Here is a 16388-nt window from a genome sequence, read left to right as displayed (position 1 = left end):
GTCGTTTTGAAATGTCAACAAAACTGTGCATTGGTTTTATATTATTACTATATTAATAATATTGGTTATTCTAATAATATCAGTGCATTTTACTTCTAATATTGGCCAATATTGCATTTCTCCTATTACAGGGGAAGAGATATAAACATATAATCTTTTCCTTTCATTATTGCTATTTGTTGTATATAATAACACCCACACCCAGTACATTACAGCTACCATTGCAGTTATCCTATTGCACTGCAATGCCATTTGACTGCTAATATTGCATTTCTCAACCATCAGTACCCTTTCTTCTTTTCCAATATCTCTTTGGTCGTGGGCTGTATGACAGTGGAGTTTCTAGTATATATATATAGCATATATATATATATATACATATATATACATATATATAGCATATATATATATATATATGCTCCCTTACTTCGGTTTGGTTGAGCACTCTGTGAGAGGTGCGGCACTATTAGCCTTTGTGCAAAGCTCATCACTTTTGTGATTTGAGCACTCTGGTGCCAGCACATTGACTTTCTTAAAGTCTGCGAGGCAACTTAGTTGTTTCGTGGCAGGAAGTCAACTCTCATTGGTAATGGGATTTGTGTCCCTTGCCTAAGCTCTGAGCTGCACTGATGAGGCTTCAAGGCTTCAAGAGACTATAGTGTATATTCTATAGATGACTATGGGAGAGTATAGTGTGTATTCTATTGATGACTATGGTAAGTTTTGTTGTGTACCTTATCAATAATTACGACAGCGTCATCTCTTGTATGTAGATGACTATGACAGAGTACAGTGCGTGTTCTGCCGTGGAAGTCTTCACAAGTGGGAAGAAGGAGACAACCCCATGACTGAACACGCCAAAATGTTCCCCTTCTGCAAATTTCCCAAAGGCCTTGAGTGTGGAAACAAAGAATACAGAATTGATGTTCTGGGAGCTGAGGACCTCGAGCATATTACATTTCTATGTGCACCAGGTGAAAGACACACTGTATATTTTACATTTGACTGAAATATTAATTTGTTCTTCAATTTTTATAACCTATTTTTTATAGTTAACACAACTGGTTCTTTGAGGGGTGGTTGCATGTATTATCTTAGTGTTGTTAACACAATATGTTCTATGAGGGGCATTCACATGTACACTGTTAGTGTTGTTAACTTTGTTTTAAGTGGTTGTTTCATGTACATGTATACTATTATTTTTGTTAACACATTTTCTTTGATGGGCATGTATACTATTATACTATGTACCGTGTACCTGCCTCTCAGAAAACATGTAAATTGAACACGTTTGCTGCGAGGCAACATATACTAATAATGTTGTTAACACGGTATGTTCTCTAAGAGGTAGTTACGTGTATACTATAATTGTTGTAAATACAATGTTTTTTGAGAGGTAGATACATGTATACTATTTGTCTTCTGTGAAGATGGAGGTGTTCCTATCAACTGCGAAAACTTGGGCATTTCCACAAACAAAGCCGCCATCAAAAAGGTTTCTTCTATAAACTCAAGAAAGAATACATTTGCTCGATGGCCAGCTTCTAATGCCTTAGACGCTGGCAGTCTTTGGGAAGCAGGTATGAGTTGTGTACATTGTTTGAGCTGTTGTTGGCTTAATGAGGGCTACTCATCATGCAGTGATCCTGCTGTTTACTGTGTGTCATGTAAAGTACCCCACATCAATTTATTAATATATTCTTTCCTTTATTGTTACATGATTTTGGTATAAGTACCCAACATTAATTTTTTGTTGTTTCATGTATTTAGGTCTTCCGCTATAAAGATGACTCAGTAACCAATATTTCATACATGATTTGCTGTAGTCTCAGAGTTGTCCTTTCATTGTAAGCAAGTATCTGAGACCATATTTTTCTGGTAGAAATCTTACATAGACAGTTATACTGCAGATTTTGAGTTACTGTGTGTCATGTAAAGTCCCCCTCATTAGTTTATTATTTCTCTCGGTTGTTTTATGCATTTGGATACTTTCAGTTACGGTTGATTTACTATACTACAAGTTTCTGATTCAGTTTATACACGCCAATGAAATGATAAGTTGTTCTCTCTCATTTGCAGGGCATTTCATAGTTGATTATTTGTATGACCTTCAATATTACGAGTAGAGATGTGTGACTGTTTGACATGTTTAGCCAATTAAACTCTTAGCGTAGTGCTATGATTACGTCCAGTGTGTGCTTTTACATGACCTATGCCCAAGGCTTGGGCATAAGTAAAAGGCCCCAAGCGGCATAAGTTTATTTTATAGATTATAAGTAATAACACTTAACTTCCTATTTTTGTTTCCCTGAGTAAGTACAAGTCTCAAGATTATTTTTGTTTTGCCCAGTTTAGCTGTAGATGAGGTACTCTTAACTATTTTTTCAAAACTTTGATTTTCATCGTAACTAGAAAAAAGTTTTGTAGTTTTTTGTCGAACATTGTAATTTAGTTTTAGGTTTTTGTTAGGTTTTAGGTTTTTTGCTTACATTGTTTTAGGTTTCTGCTACTCTGGAATTGATGATCAAGTCATGTGTTTCTCCTGCGCTGGTGAACTTCGAGATTGGGCTGCCGGTGATGACCCCTGGCAGGAACACGCAAGGTACAGTGCACCCTCAGGATACAATTGTCCTGATAACCAATTTTTTTCACCTTACAAAGTGGAACATGATGATTTTTCACCTTGACGTACGAATCTTATTTCACCATGTGAATTCAAAAGGTTTTCGCTCGAGTTCAATTTTGGCAGTCGGTATGCTTATTACGTACATCGACATAACAAAGATGCCAAAATTCGGTTTGGGGAAAACATTTTCACAATGTTTGAAAGAGGTACGATTACATATTTCTCTCAGTTCGGCTTTTTTCATGTGAAAAACGATACTATTTTCCCTGTGAAACCAGTAAAAATGTTGGAGTTGCGATTCCTTCCAACAGAAGGTCACTGGTCAGACAACTCCTAACCTGTTAACTAAAACCCACTTCATTACGTATTAACCCTTTGATCGGGTAAAAGCCCTCCAAAAACAACCAAAACTCGTGTAATTTATTTTCGAAAATTCAAGAAATGTTGTATTTTATGAGTATACATAGCTCGAACTGAAATGTATTTACATATGTACATAACATTTATTTACTAATGTACTGCTACCAAAAAAATGCAACAAAGTACAATTGTCTATGTGTGGAATGCTCGAGTCCAATGCCACAGCTTTTACACCATGTAGTTATTCGTTTTCCTTTGTAGCCGCTAACCCTGCTCTTGCTACAAACAGCACAGACTTTACGTTTCTTATCTGGAATTGTCTCACAAAAATATCTAGCTGTAAATCTTGACTGCATTTCACCCAGGCTTGGTCTACCAACATGCTGTTGACTCTCTTGGTAACCACCGAGCAGGCCTTCAATTACCTATACAATAAAGTTATAATGCCACATTGGCTTTGCGATGTTGGGATTTAGCTTATACATAATATATGCATGGGTCATTGTTCTGTCCAGGAGATGGAAAAATATTTTTCCCAGCATTTCATTGTTCTTCGCTCAGCAGCAAAGGCATCGGTCATTTGATCAGCTATGTCGACGCCACCCATCCCACCATTGTATTCCACCACTACAGTTGGTATTGTTTTGACCCGACCATTTCAAAGCGTCTTCTCGCATGTCTTTGCAGAAACGTGTGTAGACAGCATGCATACTTGCTTCCTGTCTACCCAAGACAATGCCATCATCTGGTCACTTCTCATTCTTTTCATTTCCCCTTTGGTTGTCAGTTTAGCATTAATGCCGTCAGGCAGACCTCGATGACCTTTGCGTACTGTGCCAGTCACATACATTTGCTTTTTGAGCATTTCTTCACAGAGAACTTGGCTGGTGTAGTAGTTATCTACTACCAAATGATGATTTTGCCGCTGTGATTTTCTAAAAGTTTATTACAGACATCGAATGGCTCCCCTTTGGTGGATACTTTGAGTTCTGATGTATAATAAACAGTATTATGCACATACCCTCTCTTTGAGTCGGCAAAATTGTATTCCTTCGGGCCCCACTGGTGATGTTTTTTTTATGAGGATGTAGTTGAATAGACAGTGACGGCCTTTGAAACCTACGATCGTTTCATCTATGGATATTACTTTGAAGAAATCGTAACCTTGTTGCCACCTAGCTGTCAAATGTTCCAGAACTTTCCTATACTTGTATTGAGGATCATAACTTGTGCTTGAGCGTGGAGGCTCATTATGACTGTCAGAAACATGTAGAAATCTGAGCATGAGGTTGAATGTGCCCTGCTTCATTGTCTCTCGAAATACTGGGTTGTTTTGGCTGTGATGTTTACCATCAAAGTAAGCATTATTATTTGGAGCTTTCCACAATCCCTTGTTCAAACACAGTCCAATCAAAGCCCTTAGTCGCTGTACTGTTGCATTCTCCCATACATTTAGCTTAGACCGTGCCAGCAGTACTCCCGCCTTTGCTTTAGTGTACTCAAAGTACTTATTTGTTTCTTCTGCTATGAAGTCCCACAAACTACTTCCACCTTGATCGACAAGAAGAAAAAATAATCAAAATACCCACCAGTAATGTATCAGCAGGTGGTGTGAAGTTTGGCCCTGTGTGAGCAGAGAAATTGTGAAGTGATGGAAGCTTGTCATTATCTAAGTCAGTAACCCTTTTCCATTGACTAAAAGTCGATTTGGTTGCAGTGACTTCATCTTCTAGTCTCTCAATATTAAGCGTCCCCCTTACATTTAGCCAAGCCAATGTACAGCCGAGTCAGGCTTAACCAAGCCAGAGCTGTACCGACTGAAGACTGAGCTGAACCGGGACGAGCCGTGCTGGGACTAACCGAGCAGAACAGGGGCGGAGTTTAGCAGCTATATAAGTCCAAACATTTGTCTAGCAGAGCTGTTCTGGGCCTGTTCATTGCTTGTCACTTGATTCATTTCTTGTGCACCTTGATGAACTAAGCAGAAATATATGTATTGTACTCATGCACGAGTCTTGTACTAGTGGAGGAAAGTGAAGGTCGCACAAAACCTTTACAATATAAGAATCCTGTGTATTAGAGCTAGTAGCACGGTTATTCTTTGATATGGAGCTGCTGCTACCACACACTCTACTCCTATTTACAACTTCTTGAGTGGATATAATTTCGTCATCGTCCGAGCTGCCGTAACCATCACTTTTCTCGGTATATTCAAAATCTTCAGAGTTAACATCACTCCCATCGTTTGAATCATCATCATATTGCTCTGACAAAAGACCTCTAACGATCGCAGGATCAAATAAATTTTGACTTTTTCATTTGGAACACCGTGCCGTGATTTGACTGCATTTTCCAACTTGCATTTTTTCGAAAACGTCACGAATTCGTATTTCTTTATCTTATAGCACAAAACGACGCCTCTCAGATAATCGTTTCAAATAAAAATTCATAGATTAATATCTTGCCGATAATATTGAAGAATTGCTAGCGTTTATATCCTTTATTTAACATTACTAGGCGACAGCTTTATAAACGTCTACCGAAATCGACATAAAGGTCGTTTCCCCACGCAACCGATTAACAACATTTCGGTCGTTTCCCCTGCCAAAGGGTTAAACAGAGCATTTTCGAGAGCAGCATCGCTCGAGTGTTTTTGGCAAATTAGATTGAAAAAGGTTTTAATCAGGTTGGCCAAAATTTTCACTAAAATCGAGAAAGAACCTGATAGGTGATAAGATTTTACTGACACAAAGTTGAATTCAGTAAAATAGTTAAAAAATACTTAGTAAAATTTAGCTTCAAGTCAGTATGTTTAGTAAGCTAAACTTATTTGAAGTGAATTCATGGTTTATGTTATACGTACATTTGTCTGTCTTGAAGATAAGAACTTCCTATGGTACAAAATACTGTTCATAGCATATTGTCACGTTACATTTTAATCAAGCCTGTACTCCCTAGTTGCAAGTTGAGCTGCAAATGTTAGATGACTAGCTGTGAACACCTGGGGGTTTGGGGGGCGGTGTAAGCCCCCAACGGAGTTGGGGGGCAGCGCCCCGAAGCTCTGAAAACCTTGTAAGCATCAACAACCCTCAAAGTATGCATAAATGCAATCTACATAAATATATTGTTTATGGCTCAAGGTAGGCAAAATCTTTTCTTTGTTCAACGAACGATAAAAACTCATGACAATACAGAGTGTATTGCTCATGATCAGCCTGTATATTTTTAGTGGCAGAATCAACCAAAACATCTAGTTACTAGACCACAAGGCTTACCTGGAGAAGAATGCTGTTAATTTCTTTTGTTCATTATTGTAGTGTAGTCAATGTTCATCTAAATAGTTAAAAGCTCTCTATTTCTCAACAAAGGGGCTTTGGAATCATGTTTGCTGTGGCAAAAGTTTTATATGATAAGGAAAATGCAAGTTTGGGGGTATTCTTCACACCCCCACTATAAGCAATGAAGTTCAATTACTAAGTCTTAATGAAAGTCTCACAAAATCACTCCTTTGGTGAGATCGCCATGAAGACACTGTGGAACGCTAGTTGCTAGTAAGTTAGTTATTGGAATTTTCAGCAGTTGGAATTTCCAACTTGGAAATTCCGAGTGAATGAGCTTAGACTGCAACTCTTAGTACTTAGCCGCCAAAAATCACTAAAAAGTTGGGGTGGCCTAGCCGTCTCAGGAAATACGGCCTGATTTTAATGCAGTTTTAATAACAAATGAATCCACTAAATATACTAAAGTTGCTGTAGGTAATTTTTGAATCGGTCTGTTACATTTAACCCTCTACTTACTCTTCGTATCATCATTACATTTTATCTTATATATACATAGTGCATATCTTATATAGGTATAAATAATTTTGCTATCTATTGCTATATAAGTGTTTTTGCAATCTATTGCTATATAGGTAGCTTTGCTATCCATTTTTAAATTAGCTACTCTTTAATAAATGAGTTTTTCAATTTGAGATTGTTATGACATATATAGTACAAAACATTCTGACCTTGTTGATGCTTTCCTCCCTTTCTGTTTCAGATGGTTTCCTTACTGCCCCTTTCTGATTAAACACAAAGGTAAAGCGTATGTAAATGAAGTTCACAGAACGACAGCAGATGGAAAGAAAGTAAGTTGAAGGTTCTATGAGTGTCAGTTTTTATCAAAATGATAACATGAACAAGCTGGGCTCCAAGGCTGGTAATGTAAGATAAGAATGCCAAGAACTTCCAACAGCTCTTTTCTCAATTCTTTTCCCATTTCTATCAAGAGTTCTTAGATTTCTTCAGAACAGAATTGATATTTTTTGTTGTGGTTACTCTGACATCTCCTATCCTCTCTTTTATGCACTTGACTAGTTTGAGAAAGAATAAAATCTCATCTAGCTCAAACAAGCTGGTAGGATTTGATGCTGACGTAACACTGGTTACACTAACACACTAACACTAGAATAACACTGATTACAACTGGCGTGTCACAGCTGGACCATCAGAGTATTTAATAGTTTTTATATTGAACACTGTTTGAGTCTGAAAACAAGGTTGTTTTCTGTTTTGGTCTGTATGGGCATATATGCACTTTTTATCAAGCACTTGTGTGGTATTTTAGTGCTCTCGTCAAACTATTCTGCAGAAGAAGGCTGAGAAGGAGTACAAGCAGAAGGTATCACAGCAAAAAGGTAAATATTTAGTTATGAGCTGGTGCAGAGGTTGTTTCTCATGTGTAATTGTTCTTCTATATGAATGTATGACATGCTACAAGAAAGAAGTCAGAATAAATGTTATAAATCAGATGAGCAGAATGTAGACTTCTGCTCTCAAATGAAGGTATATGAATCTTACCTGCAGTCATGTATTTGAAACTATGGGCTTTGTCAAGAACCTGACATTACTACAATTTTTAACAGGGTGCTATTTTGTTCATTAACTGTATTAAGTACGGTGGCTAGGCTAAGAGATTAAACTACTGGCTCGATATGTACAACAATTCTATGAGCTAACTTGTAGTACAACACAGTATAGCTAGTCAAAAGACAAACAAATTGGTTATGGGACTATTTGTGGAGAAAGAATAGCTTTGTGGTTTCTGAAATTGTAGTTATTTTAAACAGCTGTGAACATTGTCGATATATTTTTTAGACAACCAAAGCTGGAAAAAAGTTGTTAGTTGAGCAATGTTTAGGTTTCACAGACAAGAGCAGAGTGTTAATATGAACTCACATGCTGATAACAAGTTGGTGCGGTCTGGAAGCCTGCTTGATGTGTTATTATTTATAAGTGTATTTATCAAGATATGCATTTTTTTGTTTAACAGCCATGTATGAACTGTGCGTAAAGCTGGGTCATGAAAGACGATTGGTCAAACTCGCTATCAACCGAAATGGAAAAGCTTTCAATGATGTTAAGGATCTTATAGCAGCAGTTTGCCAACTTGAGGAAGAGGACATGAGAATGGAGGTATGCAATTCACAAATAGTTATAAACATGTTAATAATCACATTTATTATATTTAATAATTTGATTGGGAGAACCACAAGATAACCTAGGACACTTATATTTCGCTAGTTTTTAGCTTCGTGAGTAGCACATCGAGTAAAATTTCGCTGCAACTAAATTTCGCAGATCTGATGAGTGCAAAAATATAGTGATGTGAAAATAAATGCAATAGAGCAAACATAATTGGATTCCTCAGGTCCAGCTCACTAGTAAAAAAAATTTTCAATTTGAGACTAGTTTGTATTTGTGAACCGCGGATAGAAATGTGTGGGCGAGATCGACAATGCAACTTGATCGCTTGCTGCTATTTGTTTCTTGGACTATCAATGACGTCCAGGTCCTTGCCGCCGTGACTGATGTGGCATCAATATTATATCTCAAGTACATGTATTTATAGCACGCGGTGGCTAAGGCTCAAGGTTGTTATTGTTTTTGGTTGGTAATAAAATTCAACACTACACTAATTATTAATCGATTTTATGATTTTCCCTACCAGACTTTCATCCTCATCAGTTACAAATTCAGTGATTAAACTAATATCACCATCTTCCTCGTTTGTCTCGGCTTTTCCGCAGGCCCGTATTCCCTGGGGCGGCTGGCCGACTGAGCCGCCCCAAATTTTTAAAAATTTTTGGTGGCTAAGTATAGTCAAACTCGGAGAACTCGCCCTCGGATAAAATGTAAAGTTTTATCACGAACACATAGTTAACTCAATCGGATTTGTTTGGTTCGTTCCCACATAATGATAAACTGCTTTAGATACTCGACCTCTACATCATTAACTCGAACAGTAATGTGCCCAACGGCTACGGGAACGGTTTTTATCGCTGTAGAATATCACTTTATTCCAAGCCATAGAGATGAATGTTAACTTTTAATAGTTCTTGGGCGTCATTATTATCATGATTGGCAAAATATTTTTGTTAACGACTTTTATAAAGATTCGCAAAAGGTCAAGTTTTACGAAACATCTGTTTGGCAATGTCCCAACGAAAGCGTAAAAACCTTCGGATGAACTAAAAATAAAATCGGCAAAATTGATCTTTGTTGAAACGCTCAAAAGAAAAAAGATGTCTTTTTTCTGAGCGTTCAACTGTGGTCAAGTTTACCTTTTTTTAATCTGAAAACGTCCTAGCAGTCACATCACCTAAAACAAACAAATATCAAATAATAGAAAAAATGTTTATACTTTCCCATAAAATCTTTTAAAACTTTACGTGAGATGCCCGGTTGAGGCCATACATGAAAAAGACCTGTTGAGGGGGCTGATACCGCCCCTCCAAACCCCCAGATGCTCATAACTAGTTGCCTAACATTAACTGCCCCAATTTGCAACCAGGGAATACAGGCCTACTTTCCAAAAGAACTTGTTATCTCAATTTGCTTTGCCATGCTGCTCAGTCGGCGTATTAGCTATAATGAGTTTAGCAGAAATTGCCCAATGAGCTCAACCACACACAAAGGTTACCTGCATTTCTAATATGACGATTCTATTGTGGATGTCAATGAACAAAGCTATTTAATTTCGCGTTTTCGCTCGTTTGTTATGATAGTTAAGTTTCGCTCATGAAATTTTCGCGAGATGAATGACTCCAGGAAAATGCGAGTTAGATGACGCGAATACATAAGTGTCCTAGGGTATTACGACAGCAGAAATCTAAATAAATGGCAATGTAAATAAGTGTTTCTTAATATATTTTTATTAATTGGAGCGTTTGAATGTAAAGGTTTTTTAACATACTTTTATTGATCATTTGGTTGATTCTATATAGTCAATGTAGCTAATCATAAAATGTGTCCAGTAAATCATGTAGTGAGAAATCCAAGGTATTCATGACTTTGTATCATGGCAAATCTTGAACAATCAGTTCATGGAAGTTTTACTGTAACCAGCTATAATTATCCCGCTAACATCAACATGCAATGAATTAAATGTCATTACATTAAATGTTGAGTTATTTGTGAATGACTCCTGATACTTTGGTACATCATTGCTAGTCCTAGTAAAGACTTTTGAATGGTAGGTATAGCAGGGAATCCCAAAAATTTGATGAATGGTACCATAAAAAGCCCTAACCCTTTCAACTCTTAGGACTTGTGTGTGGTATTATAATTTCACTAAGACACAACTGTAGATATCGTTTCTAGAATTGTTGTTGGTAAAGAAAACAGATTGTTTGGCTATTGAGTTTTCATGATTCTTTATGATGACCTCAGGTCAAATATAACTCAAACAATTAGACAATTGGCAATCTTTAGCTAATGCTTATTGATGTGTCACTCTAAAGGTGTGATAACCCTAGTTGTTACCCAGGTGTCACCCTAAAGGTGTGATCAAGTTTACATTACAAAACACATGAGTTAATTTTAATCAGGAGTAATTCCTTCATGAACAAAATAAAGTGGCATAGTAATAATGCAGTGTTCATAGCATGAAGTTTCTTAGTTAAGTAATTAACTATAACAATAATAATAACTATAACAATAATGATAACTATAACAATAATGATAACTATAACAACAATGATAACTGTAACAATAATGATAACTATAACAATAATGATAACAATAATGATAACTATAACAACAATGATAACTGTAACAATAATGATAACTATAACAATAATGATAACTATAACAACAATGATAACTGTAACAATAATGATAACTATAACAATAATGATAACTGTAACAATAATAATAACTATAACAATAATGACAACTATAATGATAACTATAACAATAATGATAACGATAATGATAACTATAACAATAATGATAACGATAATGATAATTATAACAGTAATGATAACTATAACAACAATGATAACTAAAACAATAATGATAACTATAACAATAATAATAACTATAACAATAATAATAACTATAACAATAATAATAACTATAACAATAATGATAACTATGCCAATAATAATAACAATAATAATAACTATAACAATAATGATAACTATAACAATAATGATAACTATGCCAATAATGATAACTATATGCCAATAATAATACCAATAATAATAAATATAACAATAATGATAACTTTAACAATAATAACTATAACAATAATTAATTTGTAAATTAATTCGCCCTGAGGGCCTGAAATAGCCTAAAAAATTCCACTGTAAAAGGGTTAATAAAAAATGATTAGCAAACCACTAGCCTAAAGGACCTTACCATCAACTAATTAGCTTCTAGGTTTTAATTGGGTATAAAACTTGGTGTTTGATTATTATTAGTACATATATATTGTATCTGCTGTTATTCAGTAGCTCTACATGACATTACCTCCATACATATGGCTACAGAGAGCATATTTTTTGTTGCTTTAAACGTCATCAGTACTTTCATCAACCATAAACTAATATTTACTCTTTTTAGATGTAACCAGACATATTATTCGTTGCTTGTAAATTAATTCAAGCCTTACCATCTTTTTTTAGCCTGTTGTCACCTACTAAACAACAGCTAGTTCTTGTTGATATGGTCCTCGCAATGTGTTTTCCCATTGCGCTACAGTTTTATCTAACTATTGATGAATAATTGCTGAATTAACTCTCTGTTGATCTTGATTCACATATTTTAATCTGTTCGTTTCGTAGACGGAGAGAAGCTCTCAGGAAGGCATGGCTAGAGCATTGAGTAGAGGTTAGTCAAGTCACAGATCAAGTTGAATTTGGATTAAGTAAGAACTTTAAAGCTAAGAATTATACAAGTTAATAATTGTATTGCAGTGCAACTCACGTTTATTGTGCACTAGATGAATCGCCGGCGTTGTACGAGCAATAAAAAAGTTTTTATACAGAACCTATATTTTTAATCAATATATACAGTATTCATGATTCTAGATTTTAAATGAAAGTGTTTGTTAATTTTTGTCTGTATCCGGCCAATGCATAATTCAAATATTTAGAAACTCGAGTTGTAGCTAAACAGATTGTTGAAAATTATTTCTTACTTTTTTTGCTACACATTTGTTCAAGATCTAAAGCATTCATGCATACATGAAGTAATCTTGCCTCTGCATGCAATAATTGTGCTTATGATTATTTTGTTTCATGATTTCTCATGTATTCATGATTTTCAAACACGCTAATAGCAGCTAAACAATTGTTCCATAATATGGCGAGGTCAAATCATGGTGGAGTAGTTAGCGCACACTTCTCTGCGAAACCGCGGTTTCCAAGTTCAATTCCAATGCAAAGCAGTTTTTGTTAGCGTATTTTATTTATGTAATCGGACATACGATAGACTAACAAACAAACCCTTAAATTTGCATATATAGAAATATTTTTCTCTCTCATACTATCTCGCTGCGTTTTCACCAGTCTCCAGTCCTCATTCCTTTCTCGCACTTCTATGTGCCTAATGTGTTGCCTCCTTTTTCTATTTACGTCAAGGTCTAAAACGTTACACGACATCTCCCCTTCCCTACCTCTTCCTTTTTATCACCTTCACTTAGTATCAGTCTATCTGTGTGTAGACTCCATCTACCTACAATCTATCACTTTCTGTTCTCTCTCATTGCTAATAATATATTTATTCACTATCAACTTTGGTCCTGTGACCTCATTAATAAATTTTTTTAGTGTATCTGTCTGGGCCCTTTGACATTGTTGACAAAATCATAAAAGCAGTTGGTATAAAAACAGTATGAGTACAGAGCTAAACAAACTCTCTCCCCACTAGCACCTTATCTTGGCAGTTCCGAATTATGGGACTTCTCTCGCTCTTGAACATTGATCTAGCCTTACTCTTTTCCCTCTCAACCCTCTGCACACGCTCACTCTTTAGGTTACCCTCTTTATCCCTCTTTTCGACCAGCTCCCCTGTCAGCTGTTCCTCGATCCTGGCCCTAGTTGCATCTCTATGCTCTTCTATCTTAGCTCTTGCTTTTCACTGCTTACCTCTTTTTCATGCACCAGAGAATCCAGCATTTTCTCCATACATCGCCTAATCACTCACTCACTTTCTCTCGAGGACCTGAATGTCCTCCTCTACTGCGTGAACTCTAAGGTTGTCTCCACGTTTACCACTCGTCTCGTTCGTACCTGCGTTTTCCCTGGCAACTACTATCCTTTGCTCTTCATCACCTCTACTATTACTCACTCTTTACCCCAAGGCATCTTTGGTTTTTTCCAAAGGAAAGATCACAAAATATCGGGCATTTAACTAGCTAATTGCCGTTTAGGGTGGGCCTTGCCCTTTAGTCCCTCAAAGTTGAAGAATGGCCTTCCACTAGAGGCTCTTCCGATTACTCTTCTAAATAAAGACAGAATTCCCTCCCTTTGCATTTACTTGGCATATCTGCCTATTTAGTCGCAATATTATCTGCAACTGGTTATGCCGGGCATCTCCCATTGGATAATTTCGGTATAATGTAACACCGTCCGGTGTACTAGCTTCTTCAAGCCCCTTCTCATATAAGAAGACTCAACGCTTGATGGTGAGACCCACTATCAAGTGAGAGCTTGGAACATCAGAACTACAATCCTTCTCAGGGTATTCATCATTCCTAACAGTGTAGTGCCTCTTAAGCAAATAACTCTGACACCCTCAACCATCAGGGACCCAATAATTATATTACCAATTAAGGTTATTTGACTCTCCCTAGCTATCTGTCTCATAATCTGCTGCCAATCAACCAAATACCTTTCCTATCCATCACACTATTCACTTTCACAATCAGATTCACCTCTATCACCAGTCAATCTCACCTCCCAACTGCTATCATCTAAAAACGCGAACTAATGATAGTGATAGTTACCGCTCTGCGTTTTGGGTACTTCATCACGTTTCCTGCGCCTAATCACATTTCTTTCCACATTAATGGCATATGCATCCACAGCACACGTTTAGTTTTTCTTAATCCCCATTTCGTCATCATTTATACCAAAACTGACTCTCTCCCTTATCTGAACTTTTGACCTCAACAAATTACCATTAATCTCTACCCAATGACTACCTGGTTCTTTAGCTTCATTCCTAACAATATCCTTTTTTCTGGTCTTTGGGGTTTAATTTGACCTATACCTTACATGTATCTTCCTCGATAAGGGACTTTGACCCTTTGACCTGTGACCTCTATCACAATTCTTCTGTCTAAACTTCAATCGCTTGTCAGCACAGTAAAACTTGAGTTTTTAGCACTCATGTCTAAACATGGCAAACCACACCACCTTTGGCCCAAACATCAGCTCATCAGCCCTGTATGAACTCTCCAATGAAGTTGACTTATATGACAACAAAGCTCTATGTTTATTTGGCTCCTTTCTCCACATAGATTTCACAGTCTCGATTGCCCTCTCAGCCATCCCACTACTGTGGTGGTGAGGACTGCTAGTAGCATGTTTGACTTCATACTCCTCCATAAGCTCCTACACAACTCAGCACCTCCAGTTTACCTGACAAATTATTCCGGTGCCTTTTAAGAATGCTGCCCAGCTTCAATTGAGACTTTCTTACTCAAAACTGGAGGCACTTTTATCTTCTTTACAACATCCATCTGCTTGTTAGTGAAAATCTGAAGCTTTTCTTTCTCCTTGAAGTCTTCTTAGTCACCACAAACATATCCGTGCCAGTAATTACACTAGAACACACCTCTCCATCTGCAAACTCTATCTCTACCTCAAATGCATCTCTAAAAAAAGTTTTCCTCTTTAGTAGTTCCAAGAACTTGCACGTATCCGATAACCTGCCACTAACAACATTTACTCTCCCTGAAGCCTCTTCTTAATCATTCTTCTGACATTTTGTTTGATAGTGTGGGCATGCAAACAAAAAATGGCATACCCTCGACACTTTTGAGCTGTCTCAATTGCCTTGCTAGCAATTCTTAGCCAAATGGTCCCCTACAAAGATATAGTAACCTCCACCTCTGCTTTCCTGCCACGGTTATTATGACCTCTCATGTAATAGTTACTGCTTCCTCTGTTTGGGCTACTATACCCACTATATTAAACTCTATCTCTTCTGCTTCATTGGAAGGATAATTACCCTGCTGTTCACTGACTTCCTCCTCTGCAATATCAATCTCTGGCCTACTAATAATCTCACTGTTTTGGTTGATGAACACTGATGTCACCCTTTCTGCTTAAAATATCATGTGAGTCGCCCCATTTACGGCGGCTATGTGAATGACACCAACAACAAAGATTTTCCTGAGAGAATCGATCTTTCACCTTCTGTCAACAGATTCCGCTCTTGTCATAACACTAAACACTGAACATAACACTCTAGCTCTTCGTATCCTCTCCTGACACAATTTTTTGCTAGGCAACTCTCATATATTGTATACAGTTCTTTTTTCCTCTCACTCTGTCTCTGCGTTTTCACCATTCTCATTCATTTTTGCTCCTCATTTCCACGGCTCACGTGACGCCACTTTTTCATTTGAGGCAAGGTCACAACCTTTCATGACAATATTAGTATTTTTAGATTGCCATGCAAATATATCGATTCATTTATTATAGATATTTGTAAGAATGAAATTATCTTAGACATTTAGCGTTATTATGAATGTAGGAATTCTTAAAATTGTAGGAAGGAGTCTTACTATGTAGGTGTAGCCGGTATTATCTTCTCTCCTCTCTCTTCTAGTCACAGTGGTGACCACTATGTTACTGTAACTAGCAATATCTTCTCTCCATGTCTTTAGTGGCCCTAACATGTTCGTCTAATTTGAATTATTTGCATATTTGCATGCTCCTTGAGCTATACTTATCTTTAGACCAGCAAATGCTCAGACGAATGCAGACTGATGCTGTAGAAATGATATCAATATCAATCTCTGGCCTACTAATATTCTCACTGTTTTGGTTGATGAATGCTGATGTCACCCTTGTGATTGACATATCACGTAAATGGTTCCATTTATGACGACTATGTGAATAACA

At 36.8% G+C, this 16388-nt stretch overlaps 1 protein-coding gene across 1 annotated transcript in view; it reads left to right on the top strand.

The window, feature by feature from the left end:
• Positions 1 to 16388, top strand: part of LOC137408812 (E3 ubiquitin-protein ligase XIAP-like) — a 173930-nt gene that overhangs the window by 73217 nt on the left and 84325 nt on the right. The window contains exons 5-6 of the mRNA XM_068095397.1: positions 774 to 974; positions 1431 to 1580. Coding sequence (XP_067951498.1) covers positions 774 to 974; positions 1431 to 1580 — 351 coding nt within the window. The remainder of the gene's footprint in view (positions 1 to 773; positions 975 to 1430; positions 1581 to 16388) is intronic.

Source organism: Watersipora subatra, chromosome 11 (assembly GCF_963576615.1).
Source record: "Watersipora subatra chromosome 11, tzWatSuba1.1, whole genome shotgun sequence".
In the NCBI taxonomy this organism is placed as follows: Eukaryota; Metazoa; Bryozoa; class Gymnolaemata; order Cheilostomatida; family Watersiporidae; genus Watersipora; species Watersipora subatra.
The sequence above is the reverse complement of the archived record's forward strand: the minus strand, read 5'-3'. Positions and strand labels throughout refer to the sequence as shown.